This window comes from Nerophis ophidion, linkage group LG13, assembly GCF_033978795.1.
Source record: "Nerophis ophidion isolate RoL-2023_Sa linkage group LG13, RoL_Noph_v1.0, whole genome shotgun sequence".
NCBI lineage: Eukaryota > Metazoa > Chordata > Actinopteri > Syngnathiformes > Syngnathidae > Nerophis > Nerophis ophidion.
In genome coordinates, this window is record NC_084623.1 from 29320086 (window position 1) to 29342381 (window position 22296).

At 40.6% G+C, this 22296-nt stretch overlaps 1 protein-coding gene across 1 annotated transcript in view; it reads left to right on the forward strand.

Moving 5' to 3' along the window:
- The window catches only part of LOC133564420 (solute carrier family 12 member 9-like), a 125800-nt gene extending 104280 nt beyond the window's left edge, over positions 1-21520 (forward strand). Inside the window, exons 11-13 of the mRNA XM_061918739.1 lie at positions 2624-2798; positions 7285-7431; positions 10443-21520. Of these exons, the coding sequence (XP_061774723.1) occupies positions 2624-2798; positions 7285-7431; positions 10443-11392 (1272 nt within the window). The 3' untranslated portion in view covers positions 11393-21520. The remainder of the gene's footprint in view (positions 1-2623; positions 2799-7284; positions 7432-10442) is intronic.
- Positions 21521-22296: the final 776 nt, after the last annotated feature.

Below are 22296 nucleotides of genomic sequence, written 5' to 3' on the forward strand. Positions count from 1 at the left end.
ACCTCCCAGGGGGTGATCAAGGGTGATGAGAGGCATGATTTTTGATCTGCAATAAACTTACAGGGAGCAGAGAAGTGAGGAAGCAGCAGACCACTCGATAATGTAAACATAGGGACAAAAGGAAAGAAGTTACGTCACCGCTATAAATACTTCATCTGAGTTAGCACTTATAATAACAATAACACCAATACGTGGTAAATGTTCAAGTCATGAAATGTACATTGGGTATTGTTGGTGATTTTTTTAATGGTTAATTGGATTTTATGGGCGAAATAGTGGAGCTCCAATAAGCAGACTTGTATTTACGTTTATTTCATATATAGAATGCTTTGAAAAAAATTCATCTGTCGTTCTGTCTTGCATAACGAATAATAGGCCAAAATAAAAAGATGCAGTTCCCTTTTAAATAGAAAGGAATTATTCTCATTTAGATGAGTATGATGATTAGACAGATTCTGACTGGCTCTGAGACAGGCAGCCCCAGTTTTTGTCTGCCGCTAGATGAATGTCACAGAGCAGCGACTAAGTTTGTGGTCAATAGTTTGCATTTTCGGTAGGTGAATGTTCAATTGCAGTGAGAGAAATGTTGCATGTTTTTTTGCAACCAGATTTTCTCTCAGTCATTATATTAAACAGGTGAAACTCATAAAATTAGAATATGGTGTAAAAGTCCATTCATGTCAGCAATCAACTTCAAATGTGAACTAATCTGTGATATTAACTCATTACATGTCAAGCGTTTATTTGTTATGATTTGTTATGATTTTTATCATCATGGCTTACAGTTTTTGAAACCTGTGCGTAATACTATTTTTTCACTTGTTTGCACTTTATAATAGCACTCTCCAATGGCGTATTTATTTTAGTTAGCCCTTTGTCTTTTGTACATTTTATTTTATTGTTAATTGTGTTTTATAGTATGTTAATAAAGACAGACGCAAAATGAATTGCGCGCCTGATTCTGCTCACTTAAGAGACACAATTCACTTTGGACACATATAGTAGATCAGCTTTGTGTGTGCTATCATGTTTCCACCTGTTTTAATACTCGCACACCTTTTGGAAATCAGGCCCTAAATGTGAATATTAATAATGACCAAAAACACAAAGCTTTCCATAAGGCCGTCTTTGAGTTTATGAATAATTTTTATTTAGTCTATTTTCATCGGACGAAATCCTTGTGAATTACATAAAAATATATACATTTCACTACAAACATAACCTACTCAGTGACCTAGTGGTTAGAGTGTCCGCCCTGAGATCGGTAGGTTGTGAGTTCAAACCCCGGCCGAGTAATACCAAAAACTATAAAAATGGGTCCCATTACCTCCCTGCTTGGCACCTAGCATCAAGGGTTGGAATTAGGGGTTAAATCACCAAAAATGATTCCCGGGCACGGCCACCACTGCTGTCTACTGCTCCCCTCACCTCCCAGTGGGGATCAAGGGTGATGGGTCATGCAGAGACTAATTTCGCCACACCAAGTGTTTGTGTGATAATCATTGGTACTTAAACTTTAACTTTAATAATGAACCAACCTGTGGGAAACACTAAAATAATTATGTTATTGTGATTTATAATCATGATTTAAATAGTGGTAAATAAACAATAAATGATAAATGGGTTGTACTTTTATAGTGCTTTTCTACCTTCAAGGTACTCAAAGCGCTTTGACACTACTTCCACATTTACCCATTCACACACACATTCACACACTGATGGAGGGAGCTGCCATGCAAGGCGCTAACCAGCACCCATCTGGAGCAAGGGTGAAGTGTCTTGCTCAGGACACAACAGACGTGACGAGGTTGGTACTAGGTGGGGATTGAACCAGAGACCCTCGGTTCAATCAAATTAACACAATTAAAAATATATTATTTTTAATTGCGCATTCCTACTTGGTGGTATAAGATGTTGATTTTTGCAATACAGACTAAAAGAATAAAGCCAAATGGTGAGTCTGCAAACTAGTCAGCCAGGGGCTGGCAAAAAGTGGACCAACTCTATGACATTGTTGCCTAGAGGCAACATGGGCCCAAAGAAGGCGACAGAAGGTTTTTGGAGTTTCTTAGGAGGACATTTTTGATGTTTAACTCCAGTAAAAGTGATCCAGAAGCTTTTGGAGGAAATGAAAGAAAGATCAGCGTATGTGGAAGTTTTGCAGCCGTATAAACTGTTTGATTGCAAGGAGGAGGACGGGGGGAAACCCAGTGAGCTGGATGTCAGTTTCATTAAGCAACAAGTTGCTGTGGCCCTCCAGTCCAAGAGGATTGAACTGAAACAATAACAGAAAGCCTTGGCACCAACTGCATTAGAGACTAGCAGCAGACTCACCATTGCCAGTTCGTCTTTGTTCAAGAATCTCACACCTGACAGTTTTCAAGCCAAGTGTGTCAGCAGACAAATCTGTGATTGTGGTCAGGATTTATGGTCAGGTAAAGCTCCAAAATAGTATACAACCAAAAAAAAGTTTAGGAAGTAGAGGTTTTCTTTAACCAGAAGTGTGGGAAAAAAAAATTCACAACAGACATTTCAATTCACTATGATTACAATTATAACTTTCAGAGAATCTGATGCATTTCTACACATTTCTATTTTTTTTCTATTGTCTTATTTTCTGTAGGTGCGCAAGTATTTGCTGATGCTAGATGTGAGAAAGGACCATGTCAAGTTCTGGAGGCCTCAGGTTCTGCTGATGGTTTCCAACCCTCGTAGCAGTACAGGCCTCATCACATTCATCAATGATATTAAAAAGAGTGGACTCTACGTTCTGGGACACGTTCAACTCGGAGATCTCAGTAAGAACGCCTTTTAACGTACACATTTTTTTTTACCAGCTTTAGGTAATCTTTTTTCCCCAAGCACTTAACAAAACAAGTGCCAGCATGGAGAGACTGAGAAAATAATGAAAGTATAAATTGACGATATAGTTTATGATTGCATCCGTCACAATTGTTTTCTATTCCATATATTGCAGTGTTCAATCAATCAAACGAGATTTTCAATCAGGATTGTCGCATATTTCACTCAAGAGTAAACACATCCTAATGACTTACAGTGTGTAATTCAGTTTTCCTCCTACCATCATCAGGTTTACTTTAACTTAAGTCTTATTTTCCATATAGCGTCAGATCACAAAATAAATCATAAAAGTAAACTTTTCCGACAGACCTGGCTGGCGCCTCATGTATAAACCGTGCGTATTCACAAAAACCTGGCGTCCGCCCTTTTTCACAGCAAAGTTAAGATGTATCAAGAGTGATTTGAACGTGGAGATGCGCGGTTTCTCACGCCAACTTGGCTCGTGTACGCACATTTCTACGAGCTGGGAATACTTTGGTGATATAGAAAGGTTGTCATTCTGGATTTGCAAATATTTGATTTAAAAAATGTTAAAAAATTTAGACAAATTTCACTTTTTCACCATTACTTTTAATGGTTTATATTTATATTTGTAAGGATGTTGATCAAATTATCCACACAATCATTAATGCTTTGCTATTAATTCCTCATATTAACATTTATGAGGATGTCCAGGCCACCATTTTTCCTCCTATTGGTGTTCCAATGTATTCTTGTGACTCAAACACAGCTTGGTCAGTCGAGCGGACATCAGCAGCTGGTGGTTGCCGTAGGATAATGGCACCGGAGACGGTGGAGGAAGGACTCAACTTTGTCACATTGCTGCTACTGCAAGTAGCTCCCCTGTGTTGTAGTAACACATTGAGTAATCAAACAAGAGTCAAAGTATGCTGACATGTTAAAATTCAAAAGATTTCAAACCAAACGTTACATAATTTCCGCATTAAACACTAATCTAAAAGACCAAGGAGCTGGTCATTGACTTTGGGAGGTCGAGTCCACGGTCACAACCTATTGTGATCGAGGGAGTTGAGGTACAGACCGTGGACTCATTCAAGTACCTCGGGGTTTGGGTGGACAATAAGCTGGACTGGACCGTTAACACGGACCACCAGTACAAGAAAGGACAGAGCAGGCTGTACTTCCTCAGGAGACTGCACTCCTTCAACATTTGTAGAAAACTCCTGTGGATGTACTACCAGTCTGTGGTTGCCAGCGTTCTGTTCTACATGGTAGTGTGCTGGGGGGGCAGTACATCTAAGAAGGACAGCTCCAAACTTGAGAAACTGATCAGGCGGGCCGGTTCTACAATGCGAATGAAAGTGGACTCACTGGTGACGGTGGCAGAGAAGAGGACTGTTGACAAACTAGTGAGCATCCTGGATGATGCCAGTCACCCTCTGCATAGCGTTATCAGTAGCCAGAGGAGCCTGTTCAGTGCTAGACTGCTTAATTCCAAGTGCAGGACTAATAGACTCAAAAAATCCTTTGTCCCACACGCCATTAGACTGTACAACTCCTCTCTGGGGTGGGGGGCGGGGGGTACTAGGATGACAGGGGATGCAAAACAACAGTGCAATAGGTTTTCATTACATGGTCACTACTGCCTACTTTGTCTTGTTATATTCTTATTTTACTGTTATATTTTTATTCCCATTGTTGCTCTTTATATTTTTATTCTTATTGTAATATTTCTCTATTGTGTTTCCATTTAAATCCCCATTATTTACTTTTTACTTTTATTTAAATTGATCTCAACTCTGTACACTGCTGCTGGAATTTTAATTTTCCTGACAGAACTCTTCTGAAGGAATCAATAAAGTACTATCTATCTATCTATCTAATCTGGCTGGGAGCAGGCTGCTGGATAAACACATTTTGTTATAAGTTACACAAATGATACCTTTTCTGCAGTTTTACATAATCATCTTAGTAACTATCTTTACATGTGTATGGTGGTGTTCTGCTGACCTCGACTGCGGATGTTGTGGATCGGTGGAGGGAATACTTCGAAGACCTCCTCAATCCCACCATCACGTCTTCCTATGAGGAAGCAGTGCCTGGAGTATCTGTGGTGGGCTCTCCTATTTCTGGGGCTGAGGTTGCCGAGGTAGTTAAAAAGCTCCTCGGTGGCAAGGCCCCGGGGGTGGATGATATCCTCCCAGAATTCCTTAAGGCTCTGGATGCTGTGGGACTGTCAGGTGTACTGGAAAGGAGGCTACCTCGGATTCAGGAGGAACAGTGTGGTTTTCGTCCTGGTCGTTGAACTGTGGACCAGCTCTATACTCTCGGCAGGGTTCTTGAGGGTGCATGGGAGTTTGCCCAACCAGTCTACATGTGCTTTGTGGACTTGGAGAAGGCATTTGACCATGTCCCTCGGGAAGTCCTGTGGGGAGTGCTCAGAGAGTATGGGGTATCGGACTGTCTGATTGTGGAGGTTCGCTCCCTGTATGATCAGTGTCAGAGCTTGGTCCGCATTGCCGGCAGTAAGTCGGACACGTTTCCAGTGAGAGTTGGACTCCGCCAAGGCTGCCCTTTGTCACAGATTCTGCTTATGACTTTTATGGACAGAATTTTTAGGTGCTGTCAAGGCGTTGAGGGGTTCCGGTTTGGTGGTCGCAGGATTAGATCTCTGCTATTTGCAGATGATGATGTCCTGATGGCTTCATCTGCCCGGGATCTTCAGCACTCACTGGATCGGTTCGCAGCCAAGTGTGAAGCGACCGGGATGAGAATCAGCACCCCCAAGTCCAAGGCCCATGGTTCTCGCCTGGAAGTGCCATCTCCGGTTTGGGGAGGAGACCCTGCCCCAAGTGGAGGAGTTCAAGTACTTCGGAGTCTTTTTCACGAGTGAAGGAAGAGTGGATCGTGAGTTTGACAGGCGGATCGGTGCGGTGTCTTCAGTAATGCGGACGCTATATCGATTCGTTGTGGTGAAGAAGGAGCTGAGCCGGAAGGCAATGCTCTCACTTTACCGGTCGATCTACGTTCCCATCCTCACCTATGGTCATGAGCTTTGGGTCATGACCGAAAGTAGAAGATCACGGGTACAAGCGGGGCTCTCCCTTAGAGATAGGGTGAGACGCTCTGCCATCCGGGAGGAGCTCAAAGTAAAGCCGTTGCTCCTCCACATCGAGAGGAGCCAGATGAGGTGGTTCGGGCATCTGGTCAGGATGCCACCCGAACGCCTCCCTAGGGAGGTGTTTAGGGCATGTCCAACCAGTAGGAGGCCACGGGGAAGACCCAGGACACATTGGGAAGACTATGTCTCCCGGCTGGCCTGGGAACGCCTCGGGATCCCCCAGGAAGAGCTGGACGAATGGGCTGGGGAGAGGGAAGTTTGGGCTTCCCTGCTTAGGCTGCTGCCCCCGCGAGACGACCTCGGATAAGGGGAAGAAGATGGATGGATGGATGGATGGATAACTATCTTTACAAATGGGTTGAGCACTACTTTATCTCCAGTCCCTTCACCTGTTTCGGCCACATCCATCTTCTTCTTCACCTTCTTCCTGATGTAGTAAGACTTATTACATATTTGTTCCTGTGTGCGGTTCTGGGACTCCACTAAATTGATAGCCTAGCACATTTTATCCCACTCAAACACTCTTTTGTTTGCTGAAAATGCTAGAGGACAGCGTGCCAAAGGGTATATTTATTTTGGCGTGCCTTCACTGTAGCAAGAAGCACCTCCAACGCCTTGTCTGTGGATGTATTCATTTTCACCGTCTTGCTCATTATCTTTGGGTTTTCTGATTGTGCATAGTGTGGGATCTTAGGCACCAGGCTAATTTGAATTTGATTTGCATATTTAAAAAAGTGTGTGGACAGGGAGTGGCCAGCCACTCTGACATGTGTGTTTAATTCGGGGGTACAAAAGAAATATGCTAGAATTAATGTGTGCGCGCATTTTTATAAATCTTAATGTTTTTAAGCGTACGTTTTTGGAATTTGCGCGTACACCATTTTTTATTTTGTAAGAAATCTACACAATTCGTAATACATGATGCCCCAGGTCATTAACCTAGTCATTGTATGAAACAAACTGATTAGCCTTACTTTAAGATTTGTATTTACACATTTCTGCCTCTATGTACTGTAGTCATACATTTACAATCCTCTTCTGCTCTTTGCATCACATGCACTGTACTGTGTACTGATTTTGGAAATTGATTACAGAATCTTAATACGGTTTGTTTGCTTAATCTGACAAATACATAACTCCATCTCTAAAATGAGCATTTATATATACTGATAAAGGAATACTTTTTGATGCATACATTAAGATTGTGGAGGTAGTCACTGATAGTGTAAGAAGAAAGTTAATAATTTTAATCACAGCTAATCACAACCATTACTGTTGATGTTATTTTTAAACATGTACCTTATTTTCCATTCTTCTTACAATCCCGCCCTCACTCTCAGACACGTTGCCCTCTGATCCTCTTCAATCCCAGTATGCCTCCTGGTTAACCCTGGTGGACTATCTCAACATTAAAGCCTTTGTCAACCTGACATTGGCTGATTCAGTACGTCACGGGATCCAACACCTCCTGTTCATCTCTGGACTAGGTCAGTGTCACCATCATTACTTCTCATTGTCCCATAAATGTTTTAGTACTGTATGTCTAAGGCGTAGAGTCTGCTTGTACATTTAAAGGTGCACCTGAAAATTTTACAGAAGTTTCCATATGAGTTGGGAAATTGTGTTAGATGTAAATGTAAAACGGAATACAATGATTTGTAAATCCTTTTCAACCCATATTCAATTGAATGCACTAAAAAGACAAGATATTTAATGTTCAAACTCATAAACTTTACTTTTTTTTGCAAATAATAATTAACTTAGAATTTCATGGCTGCAACATGTGCCAAAGTAGTTGGGAAAGGACATGTTCACCACTGTATTACTTCACCTTTTCTTTTAAAAACACTCAATAAACGTTTGGGAACTGAGGAAACTAATTGTTGAAGCTTTGAAAGTGGAATTCTTTCTCATTCGGCGTGGCGCAGTGGGAGAGTGGCCGTGCGCAACCCGAGGGTCACTGGTTCAAATCCCACCTAGAACCAACCTCGTCACGTCCGTTGTGTCCTGAGCAAGACACTTCACCCTCGCTCCTGATGGTTACTGGTTGGCGCCTTGCATGGCAGCTCCCTCCATCAGTGTGTGAATGTGTGTGTGAATGGGTAAATGTGGAAGTAGTGTCAAAGCGCTTTGAGTACCTTGAAGGTAGAAAAGCGCCATACAAGTACAACCCATTTATCATTTATCATTTACATTCTTGTTTTATGTAGAGCTTCAGTCGTTCAAGAGTCCGGGGTTTCCGCTGTCGTATTTTACACTTCATAATGCGCCACACATTTTCGATGGGAGACAGGTCTGGACTGCAGACGGGCCAGGAAAGTACCCGCACTCTTTTTTTTACAAAGCTACACTGTTAAAACACTTGTTTTGCTGAAATAAGCAGGGGCATCCATTATAACGTTGCTTGGATGACAACATATGTTGCTCCAAAACCTGTATGGACCTTTTAGCATGAATGGTGCTTTCACAGATGTGTAAGTTACCCATGACTTGGGCACTAATACACCCCCATAACCATCACAGATGCTGGCTTTTGAACTTTGCGCCTATAAAAATCCGAATGGTTATTTTCCTCTTTGTTCTGGAGAACACCACGTCCTCTGTTTCCAAATATAATTTGAAATGTGGACTCGTGAGACCACAGAAAACCTTTCCACTTTGCATCAGTCCATCTTAGGTGAGCTTGGGCCCAGCCAAGCCGGCGGCGTTTCAGGATTTTGTTGATAAATGGGTTTGGCTTTGCATAATAGAGTTTTAACTTGCACTTACAGATGTAGCGACCAACTGTAGTTACTGACAGTGGTTTTATGAATTCATTCCTGAGCCCATGTGGTGATATCCTTTACACACTGGTGTCAGTTTTTGATGCAGTACCGCCTGAGGGAACAAAAGTCTGTAGTATCATCGCTTAAGTGCAGTGATTTCTCCTGATTCTCTGAACTTTTTGATGATTTTACGGACCGTAGATGGTAAAATCCCAAAATTATTTGCAATAGCTCGTTGAGAAATGTTGCTCTAAAACTGTTCGACAATTTGCTTACAAAAGTGGTGACCCTCGCCCCATCCTTGTTTGTGAATTACTTAGCATTTCATGGAAGCTGCTTTTATACCCAATCATGGCACCCAACTGTTCCCAATTAGCCTGCACACCTGTGGGATGTTCCATATAAGTGTTTGATGAGCATTCCTCAACTTTATCAGTATTTATTGCCACCTTTCCCAACCTCTTTGTCACGTGTTGCTGGCATCAAATTCGAAAGTTAATGATTATTTGCAAAAAAAAAATAATTTATCAGTTTGAACATCAAATGTGTTGTCTTTGTAGCATATTCAACTGAACATGGGTTGAAAATTATTTGCAAATCATTGTATTCCGTTTATATTTACATCTAACACAATTTCCCAACTCATATGGAAACAGGGTTTGTACATACTTTGACAGTTTAAAGGAAGTCTTTATTGATACGTACCTCGTTTAATTTTTTTCACGTCACAGATTAATATTAATTACTAGGGCTGCAACGATTAGTCAAAATAATCAAGTGAAGTGAATTATATTTATAAAGCGCTTTTCTCTAGTGACTCAAAGCGCTTTACATAGTGAAACCCAATATCTAAGTTACATTTAAACCAGTGTGGGTGGCACTGGGAGGAGGTGGGTAAAGGGCCTTGCCCAAGGACACAACGGCAGTGACTAGGATGGTGGAAGCGGGAATCGAACCTGCAACCTTCAAGTTGATGGCACGGCCGCTCTACCAACCGAGCTATGCCGCCCCAACAATATTATAAAAATGTATTGACAAAGATTTGTTATTAAAACATTTATTGATAACCCCCAGTAAGTTCATGTTTACACCGTCATTCCTTTAGGTAAATAATTGCTGCTAAATAACTAACAGTACTGGATACAAATACTTGTTTTTTTACAGGACGTCTTGCACTTTAGGTGGAATAAAGTAAAACCTATTGTGTATTTTGTTACAATTTGATTTTGATTTGATTTGGTGAAGTCGTGGATGTTAAACTCAAAAGTGCAAAGAAGGTCATAAGCAATAATCGTTTGATTCGACGACTAATCAAAAAATAATCACATCAACAATACAAGTATCATAATAATCTTTAATTTTGGTGCCTCACTTTGTCGAAAGATATCTTCAATTGTATTTCTTTTTTGGATCAAATTGTAATTGTAATGTTTAGTCGAGTCAAGTGCATTTTATTTCTATCATGCCAATTCACAACAGAAGTTATCTCAAGACAGTTTACACATAGAGCAGGTCTAGAACCAGGCTTTGTCATACATCAAAAAGAACCAACATAAGCTAGCATTTGGCGACAGAGGCAAGGAGAAAACTCGAACAGAACCCAGGCTCTGTAGGGTGGCCATTTGTTTGCCAGTTGGGTTAAGACAGAAAGTTGAGGGGTTGAGCTCCAACTGTGTATAGAACCAAACGATCTGTAGTGACTCATTGCCTTGTCTATTTTGTTTACATTCCAGGTGGAATGCGTCCCAACACACTTGTCTTAGGTTTCTATGACGACTGTTTGCCAAAAGACAAGCTCTCTCAAAGTCAGTCCACAGATCTTTCAGCATCTCAAGATCTTGAGCAGCACACCACTCCCTTCCATTTTGGTTCCCTTCGGCGGTCTAGTAACGGTACTAAAAAGGATAACGCCCACGACGGAAAGGTTCTAGGGGCCGAGGAGTACGTAGCAATCATTGCGGATGCCATGAAGATGCTGAAGAATGTGGTTCTGGCCCGTTATTTTAACAACTTTGACCGAGCAAAGGCTCTGTCAGCGGCCTCCTCTCCGGGTAAGAGTTCCGTCTACGTGGACGTGTGGCCGGTCAATCTGCTGCGTCCAGACAGCTCCAGCTACGTGGATACCTGTTCTTTGTTCTTGCTTCAGCTGGCATGCATTCTCAACATGGTGCGATCTTGGCGCAAAGCCACACTCCGTCTCTTCCTATGTGTGGAGGAAGGGCGGACCGTGAGTGGCTCAGAGGAGAAGCTAGGACAGCTGCTGAAAGAATTGCGAATAAAAGCTCAAATCTACCCTGTGCCTTGGGACCAGCAGGTGGCACTACACTGGCAGCGACAAGGCGGGAGAAATGGAGAAGAGAACAAGCAAGCGTCAGAATCTTTCCAAACTGTCAAGGAAGGAGAGAGGCGGAGGAACGATGAAGAGGATGCCGATGATAGTTACGCCAATAGCTTCCCGAGCAACACTACGCGCCTATCAGATGACTACTTGTCAGCGGTCAATCAGCTGATCCTAGACCAGGCACGGCCACCACCGACTGTGCGCTTTCTGTACCTGCCCCGCCCCCCGGCTGACACCCGCCGCTACACTGCATACTTGCACCAGCTGGAGCTGCTGACACAGAACCTGGGCCCAACTTTGCTCATCCACGGTGTGACGCCTGTCATCACCACTGATCTCTGAACACTTCCGCTCGCACGCACTAAGCTGTGACAGGCTTAGCGTTGATCTTGTCGGCTGCTGTTGTGTGAAGGTGTGAATTCCTGTCCCAAGAGCTGACTGACTAAACTGACCAAACGCTTGACAAGCTCAATATGGACCAAACCCGAAAAAAGCCCAACAACTCAGAAAATATTTTTCCCGGGATTATTTCAAATGACGATACCTTAACTTTATTTACTTTAAAGCGGTACACAAAGCATTGCACAAAAATACTATAATGCATCGAAACAGGATTGTGGTCTTCAGGTTAAAATAGTATGACATGATTATGTTTTTTCTGTACTGGTTATATTATTTATATGTGTAACAGTACGCCAGGGGTACCTATGGCTCGCGAGCCAGATGTGGCTCTTTTGATGACTGCATCAGGCTCTCGGATAAATCTGAGCTGACATTGCTTAACATGATAAGTAATGAATAATTCCACTTGTAATAAGTGTTAAAAATAATGTTCAAAACATAAAACATTCTCATGCATTTTTAGTCCATCCATCCGTTTACTACCGCACCTGTTCAAGAAGGTTCGTTAAGAAGTTATTTATTTATTATTGGTTAGTGTGGGGCTTGTTCTCCTGGGGGTTCTTCAGACCACCAAGCACCGACATGAGAGCCCGTTTCAGGGTTACACTATTGTTTTATTTTTCAATAAGTCCCTCAGTTGCTTTCCAGCAATTGTATTTTTCTCTTTCGTTCTCGCTCGTGCTCTGGCTTCAGCCCCAACCCTGTCTCTCCTCCTGGCTGCTGCTTATAACAGAGCGACAGGTGATTAGATAACAAGGCTCAGGTGGGCCATCCACGCAGCTCTCGCTGATTTCGAGGCCGGTCCTGGCACACCCCAGTTCGCTGCAGGCCGGTGGGCCACGCCCCCTCCATAGTTGGCTTCAGAATAACAATGTTATTACAAAGAATAAGAGAACTATTATACTCTAGAAATGTTGGTCTTACTTAAACATGGACGTGTTTAGTTGTGTTCAGTGTTAAAAAAAATATATTATATGGCTCTTACGGAAATACATTTTAAAATATTTGGCTTTTTGGCTCTCTCAGCCAAAAAGGTTCCCGACCCCTGCAGTACGCCATCATCACGATGCCGCCGGTTAATTTTCGGTAAATTGACAGGGGAACTGTACTTTTTTGGCAATTTGATCCATCATCCACAATACCTATGGGGGGAAAGAACACACATCTATTTCTTTCTAAATAGTAAAAAAAAAACTTCTAACTAGAGGCGGCTAACAATGTAGGTGATGGTGAGTGACCTATTTCTCCTATAAAAACCTTTAAAAAAAACACCCAACCAGGTTTTAAATGAATGGGATAAGTATGTATTTTTATGTAGTATCAGGCACATTCATGATAATATTTACAGTATTTTGGTCACTATAAGCATTAACAGAACTTTTCTCCTGGGTGCATTGATTTCACAGAGCCCATAGCAACAGACGCTACTTCCGTCAAGAACTATTCTTACTACTACTAATCATGACATACTTTTTGAGAGAAAATGAGGACTACTTTGGGACAATTAAGGATCTTAAACTTTATCTTTTTGAACCTGAATATACAAAAGACAAGCTAAAAAATGTAGAAGCCGGGTGCTAAGGAGATCCAGCTCTAGTGAAACACTGAGCTTCCTGTAGCACTAATGATAAGTGCTAAACAAGAAATACAAACATAATATATCAAAACAAAACAGGCACTTACCAAGCCAAACGCACTAGTCACTGGTGGGATGTTTATATCTTTCAGCACGGGGTTGTGCTCCCCGTTTAGTTGGTGAATTCAGCATAATCCAACACTCCTCAGGTAAATAATGCTGGGTTGAAATGAGAAACGTACTGCATCTTCCTAGCGATGTTTTCGGGTCTAAGTAAAATTTCAAAGTTGATCAACTTCTTGGCTAATGGCCACAGCGTTCTGTATGGGTTTGAGACATGATTTATAATGCAGCACAAACTTTTACCAACTCAGAGGCAAGGCAGCTGCAGCTCAGTAGCTGTGTTACCTTTTGCAAGTGGCACAAGGAGCAGTGGGAATGTCTCTATGAGCAATGCGCTGTTTTACTACACTAGAAAAGTAGTTATTTAGCATTATTGCTTAAAAAGGAATGTCCTTATTGATATGCGTTTCTTCACATATAAATGGAACGTTGTTGGCGGTTTTTGGAGGTTTTATTAGAGGGCTTTATAGTCGCAATAAAAGACTTCCCTTTAACTGCATTGTTAGCTACCTTGTGCTAGCAGTTTTTAAGTATTTAGAAAGCACTGAAAAGAGGAGTGTGTTTTTGTCCCACACAAAGATTGTGAATGATTGGAAAAAAATCCAAAAAAGTACAGTTTCTGTTCAGGAAACGCGGTAAACAGCTTACATGATTTAAAAAAAATTATAAAATAAAATAAAAACTGCTGGTCCCAAAACAAATGTAATACAGAGAAAAATGAATGGATATGAGGTCCACTTTTAATACTTCTTGTGCCATAGAGATGCAAAAGCACATCCAATATAGGTCAATATAAGCTAAGCTATGAACAAAACAACTTTGTGCTGACAAAGCAAATTAATGTAATATCTAGTCAAACATCTTAGCTAGATTTTTAGAATATGCCAAGGACCAATTAACTAGCCACAAGCCGATAATTGCTGTGGGGGCCACACTTTTGGCCTCCCTTTCCTGTCACTCACGTGTAATGTTTACCATGTTGGAAATCAATTCGCCTCTACCATATGATATGGTTAATCCGCTTAAAAATACATGTCGTTATGAGGGATGGGTACCATATTCGGTATTTTTATAGGCACCCACCTAATTCTGTCGGTATTACCAGTAATCTACTCACCTATATCAAAAAATCCCTTATTTCAATAACTTTGTTGCCCTTGACATAAGGTCCGGTTGCAGACTAAACAGCGGCTCAAACACTTGGCAAGGAAACACGATTTCAAGCAGCGCTCAAAGCAGACTCAGCTTAACTGCCTCTCATAAACGTTTATATTTTTAATGCAAACAAAACAAGTATGTCTGATCAAAAAAACGCTCGGACATAAAGTAAGGCTCCACTCTTCGATGCATTAGCTTGATTCTAATTTTTGCTATGCCATAGGCATGCTACTGATTAGCATTAGAAGTTTTACATGGCAGTTTCAACACCTCCAAATTTGAAAATGAAGATTACACCTAGAATGGCCATTAAATCAAAAAGCTAGTGTGTGTAATAAGTACAATAATTACAGTATAAACACTTTGTAGGGTGCAACATATTAACTTAATAGCTAAGACTACTAGGCTACACACCGTAGTCTGTACACTACTGCCATCTAACGTCTTGGAATTGAAAATTTACTCTATGATACTTGCAAATCAGACTCAGAAATGTAATAAGAAAACAAGCTGTAACAACTGGTCAGCACAGTTATCATCATCTGCACAATCTGAAATGTTACAATAAAAGATGAGAATGTATTGTAAAATAATTAACATTTCTTTACACACACATGAATACCGAACATTGGTATCATTGAGTACCAGTGTGGATTCCTAGGTACAGTATCGGTTCAAATGGGAAGGTACCCGCCTGTCTATTATAAAGAGCCTCCATGAGTCATATGATAGCAACATAGGAACATCTGCACTCATCAAGACTACCACCTTCTCTCGTCTCATATATTTCACCCTACACTTTAAAGACTTTTCCACTGTTCGATGCAGTCTGAGCTGAATTTGAAGTGTCCTCTTGCTTCCCTGGTGACCTCCTTTTTTTGCAAGGGGTTAAGGAGAGGTTACCCCGTCTCATTTCTTAAAACGATCATTCCGTGTGCCTTCTGATCAAAAAAGTACCAAACTTGTAAGCGATTAAAAGTCTGGAACTAGTCAGGTCTAGATAGAAAGTTGGACTGCGTTCATTTTTAGAGCGGGAATATTCATGACAGCTGCTTTTACCATTTAGTCTTCTTCTTGTGTTGACTTTCTGTTCACACCTCTCACGTTAACGGTTCAGTTTTGACCTGTGTCTTAATAATAATAATAATGATAATGGATTTTATTTGTAAAAAGCACTTTACATTGAGTAAACAACCTCAAAGGGCCACAATGTATTAAAAACAATAAAAATTAAAATATAATAAAAATCAATAAAAATAAAAACTAGAACAGCCTAATAGCTAGAACTAGTATGCATATGTCTTTGAAAAGGCTTTTTTAAAAAGAAGGGTTTTTAAGCCTTTTTTAAAAGAATCCACAGTCTGTGGTGCCCTCAGGTGGTCCGGGAGAGCGTTCCACAGACTGGTAGGGGCGGATCAGAAAGCCCGGTCTCCCATTGTTCGTAGCTTTGTCCTCAGAGGTTGGAGGAGGTTAGCCTGTCCGGAGCAGAGGTGTCTTAAATCAGCTGCTCAGTGTACGAAAAGCAATTTACATGTCTGTCTTCTTATTTATGTGCAGGTGGCAAAATGAGAATTCCTTAAGGCTCACGTAATAGGGATAAGAGATAGATGTCTTGGCAGTAGACTTATAAATTCATCTTGAGTTCTTATTATTGCCTTATAATCATAATTTTATCACTGGGTCGATAACGACAATACAAATGTAATCATTTCAAGCACACTATTTAAAAAATTGTAAAATGTTATTAATTGTTTTAATTTTCTTGTATGCATTTAAAACCTAAAACAGGTCAGTATCGAGCCTAACACAAGAGGAAGGTTAAATTACATAGGAAAAATACATAAATGTTGTCCACATTTTTGCAGTTGATGAGATTTGTTAATCAGATTCAATCTATTTACACAGGGGTTATCAACATATTTAATCACATTACATTTTGAAATCATACGTTTCCAGATCGGTGCATTGGAAGGGACGGCCCAATTCCCTGATTTCCCTGGTTCATTAAATATGATCAATCCCCTGAACTTTTTCTCTTGGGTTATGCATATTGTGTTAATAAATATACAGGTTGATTGCTACCATTGATCAGGCTATGCTACAGTGAACACTGCAAGAAATTGAAAACCCTCTGAAAATATTCAGGCATCTAATGGTGCCCATGAAGAGGTGCACTAATTCCTTGGTTTTCATTTGCACCAAAAGTATGTCTCCGTTTTCATACACTGTCCCGTTTTTAGAACAAATAGTCACATTGGTGACTCAGTCTCTGTTCTTACCTTATTTAGTATGGGTGTAAGTAAAATAATCCATCTCTGTTCTTACCTTATTTAGTATGGGTGTAAGTAAAATAATCCATTATAGAACCAAATAAAGTTGTAGCATAATAGTCCAATCAAAGTCAACCTTAGAGCTTTAGAGTCTGTATTTCCAGAGGTTCAGCGAACAGAACACACTGCTCAAGGGCTCAGGGGTGTCCAAACTTTTTAACCTTGGGGGCTACAAAAAAATTTAGCTGGGAGCCAAAAGCTATGTATATATAGCCCAGGGGTCGGCAACCCGCGGCTCCAGAGCCGCATGCGGCTCTTTGATCACTCTAATGTGGCTCAGCTGCATAATTTTGACTTAGCTGCATAATTTCCGACCCCCCTAATATCCCGACAGATTTCCGGGGTATAATACCTCACTCAGATATCACCCGGGGCCAACATTCTCCGATATTCATCCAGTCGACATTATAGAGGGCGTGCCCTGATGGCAAAGCTTTAACAGTCCTCTAAAACTTGTCGTCGCGCCCACTTATGTTAATTGATTGATTGATACTTTTATTAGTAGATTGCACAGTACAGTACATATTCCGTACAATTGACCACTAAATGGTAACACCCGAATAAGTTTTTCAACTTGTTAATCAATTCATGGTATACACATATCTGCGTGCCAGCCGGTCACATGTAGCCTCTGTTGATACACAACAGTGACTGCAAGGCATACTTACTCAACAGCCATACAGGTTACACTGACAGTTGTGATATAAACAACTTTAACAGTCTTACTAATATGCGCCACACTGTGAACCCACACCAAACAAGAATTTCGGGAGAACATCCGCATTGTAACACAATATAAACACAACAGAACAAATACCCAGAATCCCATGCATCCCTAACTCTTCCGGGCTACATTATACACCCCCGCAAGCACGAACCTCCGCCCCCCCCAACCCTGCCCACCTCAACCGACGCACAGAGGGGGGGGATTTGGTGCTAGCGGATGTGTATAATGTAGTCCGGAATCGTTAGGGATGCATGGGATTCTGGGTATTTATGTTTGTCATTATTGTTTGGTGTGGGTTCACATTGTGGCGCATATTAATTAGTAAGAGGGTTAAAGTTGTTTGTATCACAACTCTCAGTGTAACCTGTATGGCTGTTGAACAAGTATCCGTTGCAGTCGTCTAAGTGTGTCTATGGAAGCTACTTACGACTCGTGGCTGGGCTGTGCTAGATATTTGTACATGTTGTAGAGGGCGGTAAAGGCAGCGCCTTCATAGCACGCCCGTATTATGTTGAAGGGCAAAAATCAGCAGACATTCGTGAGAATAGTTGCTCTGAAATTCGTCAGTCTCCCGGAAAGTATAGGAGGGTTGGCAAGTGTGATGCTGTTAATTTAGTTTTCTTTACTTTGTGAAACGGGTCAAAATGGCTCTTTGAGTGGTAAAGGTTGCTGAGCCCTGATATAGCCAATACATCTATATGTGTACATATAATATTATTATAATGGCTATATAATGAATATAATTGGATTTTTAGAGTATGTGAAACTTCGACTCCTACCTTGTTTACTTCCATGACGACCTCCCTAAAGATTTGTTGTTAATCGGAAATATCAAGAAGCTAAAATGCGCCAAACGTGGATAAGTCTGGAGAGCGTTCTGCATTTTCACCCGAATTTATTGTAATAGATTTAAATTGGGGTAATTTTGAATTTGTTGTGGGGCTTGGACATTTGTTATGATATCCACAAAGTTCAGTGAACATGTTGTGTAATGTTTTTGTGTTGATTACATTTTTTTTTTTTTTTTGCGCCATGAATAGGTAAGGTTGTTTGGATTGGGTCATAAAAGTAATTGCTGTGCTGAACTCAATTGAAATAGGAGTTCATGGTCATTGACCAGATATACTCGCAAGATAGTGGCAAATGTGCAACAATAAGGTTACCAGATATTTTAAATTAGTTGGGACACACCCCACGGGCCAGTTTCCTCATTAAACTCATGACGTCTCACGGGCCGAACTGAGGTTGCAGTTTGGACACCCCTGGTCTTACATTACCAAGGTAATATGGTGCTTACAGGCTGTCCTCAGTAGTGTGTAAATTAGATTTACATTGTTTCCAACTGGAAACCTGCTAAGTGGCCTAGTGGTTAGAGGGTTTGCCCTGAGATTGGTAGGTAGTGAGTTCAAACCCTGAGTCATACCAAAGACTCTAAAAATGGGACTCAGTATCAAGAGTTGGAATTGGGGGGTTAAATCACCAACAATGATTCCCGGGAGCGGCTGCGCTACTGCTCACTGCTCCCCTCACTTCCCTGGGGGTGAGGATGATGGGTTAAATCAGGGGTCTCAAACAAGCGGCCCGCGAGACTCTATTTGGCGGCCCGCACCTTAATATGTAATTTAATGTTGGTGCGGCTCGCGAGTTTTACATGAATGGCGCTTTACAGCGTCATACTTGTATACCCTCGATTTTTCCGGGAAACTCCCAATTTTCAGTGCCCCTCTAGGGGTAAACATTCACCCGAATTTCACCCAAACAACAATATTAAGGGGGCACCATGGAGGCACTGCCTTTAGCGTCCTCTACAACCTGTACAACTTGTGCCATCCCAGTCACGTTGTATTTTGCTTCCGCAGACGCTGTAAGCAACTGCAAGACATAGTTGATTAACAGCCATACAGGTCACACTGAGGGTGGCCGTATAAACAACTAACACTGTTACAAATATGCGCCACAATGTGAACCCCCACCAAACAAGAATGACAAACACATTTTGCGAGAACATCCACACCGTAACACAACATAAACACAACAGAACAAATACCCTGAATCCCTTGCAGCCCTAAGTCTTCCGGGCTACAATATCCACCCCTGCGCTCCCCAACCCCGCCCCCTATTGTAGGTGTTAGTTGCATGTTAGATTTTTTTAAGAAATCTCTTCTTGCGACCCATCCTTACCCAGTTTCTGCATCCAGTGGCCCCCAGGTAAATTGAGTTTGAGACCCCTGGGTTAAATGCACAGGATAAATTAACTTTACTTTAAAAAACGTTTCTGTTTTGACATGTTTTTTCAACTGACACTTTGTGATGGATTAATGACAAAAACCGAGGTACCACTTTATATTAAACGGGGGGGGGACTTCAGTATCATTTCGTGACTATTTCCATGAATTGGTCCAGTAATACATTTGCTTTGCATTTTTTTAAATATGTGGTTCGGTCCAAATGAGGCTCAGCTCTCTACAATAATCGTACAAAGTTCATAACTGTATTTAATTCATTGATTGTACGTATTCAAGGTACTTTACATTAAGTAATGCCTGATTAGCTTGAATCAGGGGTCACCAACACAGTGCCCGCGGGCACCAGGTAGCCCGTAAGGACCAGATGAGAAGCCCGCTGGCCTGTTCTAAAAATAGCTCAAATAGCAGCACTTACCAGTGAGCTGCCTCTATTCTTAAAATTGTATTTATCTACTAGCATGCTGGTCTCGCTTTGCTTGACATTTTTAATTCTAAGAGGGACAAAACTCAAAAAGAATTTGAAAATCCAAGAAAATATTTCAAAGACTTGGTCTTCACTTGTTTAAATAAATTCATTTAATTTTTTTTTTGCCTCATATAACTTTCAGAAAGACAATTTTAGAGAAAAAATACAACCTTAAAAATTATTTTAGGATTTTTAAACCTTTCCACCTTTAAAATTCCTTCCTCCTCTTTCCTGACAATTTAAATCAATAGTCAAGTATTTTTTTTCATTGTAAAGAATAATACATTATTTTTAATTTAACTCTTCATTTTAGCTTCTTTTTTTTCGACTAAGAATATTTGTGAAATATTTCTTCAAACTTAATATGATTAAAATAAAATAAAAATGTATTCTGGCAAATTTAGAAAATCTGTAGAATGAAATTTAAATCTTATTTCATAGTCTTTTGAATTTATTTTAAAATTTTTGTTCTGGAAAATCTAGAAGAAATAAGGATTTGTCTTTGTTAGAAATATAGCTTGGTCCAATTTGTTATATATTCTAACAAAGTGCAGATTGGATTTTAACCTATTTAAAAAATGTCATCAAAAATATATATTTATTGTGAGAACTCATTAAGATGATCAGTGTTTCCACAAAGATAAATATCATTAATTATTAATAATAACATAGAGTTAAAGGTAAATTGAGCAAATTGGCTATTTCTGGCAATTTATTTAAGTGTGTATCAAACTGGTAGCCCTTCGCATTAATCAGTACCCAAGAAGTAACTCTTGGTTTCAAAAAGGTTGGTGACTCCTGGCTTGAATAATGAAGTGGCAAAATTAAATTATATAATTTTAGCCTTTTTTAACACAGAATATGTTTTATCCATGCACCCTGCTTGGCACTCAGTATCAAGGGTTAGACTTGGGGGTTGAATCACCAAAAATGATTCCCGGGCGCGGCCAACACTGATGCCCACTGCTCCCCTCACCTCCAAGGGGGGTGATCAAGGGGGATGGGTCAAATGCAGGGGATAATTTCGCCGCACCTTGTGTGTGTGTGACAATAATCTTTGCTACTTTAACTTAACTGTGACCGCAAATGATTTACTCCGTAGGAACATTCATCGTCCTTGATTTGTTGATGTGGTTTTAAAAATGCGTGAAAAGCAACAGCCAATTCACGAACTGACATGTTTTTCTTTGCATTAGTTTGATGTCCTTCAGTTGATGTTGAATGTGTTTACTTGCAGGACATTTCATTCTACTCCAAGAAGTGCACTCCTTTAGTCAACCGTGATTTTTACATTTTCTTTGTCCATGATGTTCAGCTTCAAAGTAGAAGCGCTCCTTTAATGAAGTGTTAAGTGTTGCTCTTGATCACTGTGGAAATGTAGAACAAAAATAGGTGCTCAATGAAATGTAAGCCAGGAAAAATAAAGACTTTTTAAGCACTCATTTTCTCGTGTTTGATTTCTTCGTTCCTCACGTGCTGTGAGGTTCGAGGCAGGTGAAGCTCTTAAATTGTAATTTAATATTCTCTCATGAATGTTAATACACTACACGCTGCTCATTAAAAGCATAACTTGATAAATAAGAGAATAATTTACTCTTTTGAAAATGTCTCCATCATATTTACCGTATTTCATTGAATAACCACCGGGGCGCTAAATAATTTAAAACCTTTTCTCACTCCGGCACTTACCAAAGGCATGCGGTAAAAGTAAGCATGCGCTAATTATTTTAAAACCTCTTCTAACTCTGGCGCTTACCGAAAGCATGCGGTAAAACTAAGCATGCGCTAATTATTTTAAAACCTCTTCTCACTCCGACACTTACCAAAGGCATGCAGTAAAAATTAAAGTGTGATGTAAGGATACCATCATGAAAAGCACATTTAATTAAAAAAATAATTATTATGGTCTTACCTTTACTTATAAATGAAGTCCATGCCAGCTCCTTCTGATCAAAAGCATCGATAACTTGTTTATAGAAGTCTTTCTTATCTTTCTTCAGTTAAAAAGTCTCTCTGTCTCGATGGAGATATTCCATTATTACCTCCTGCTTCAATTGAAAGTCCAGTTTAGAAAACTGCTATCAGACCGCTGCTATCAGCAACGACAGAATTTGCCTCGGGCAACTCCCCCTCCCGTTCTGCTCCGTGGGTGATCTCTTTATCCCACCGCTGCCACCCTGAAGTGTTATTGTATACATAATACACTGGGTATTTAGGA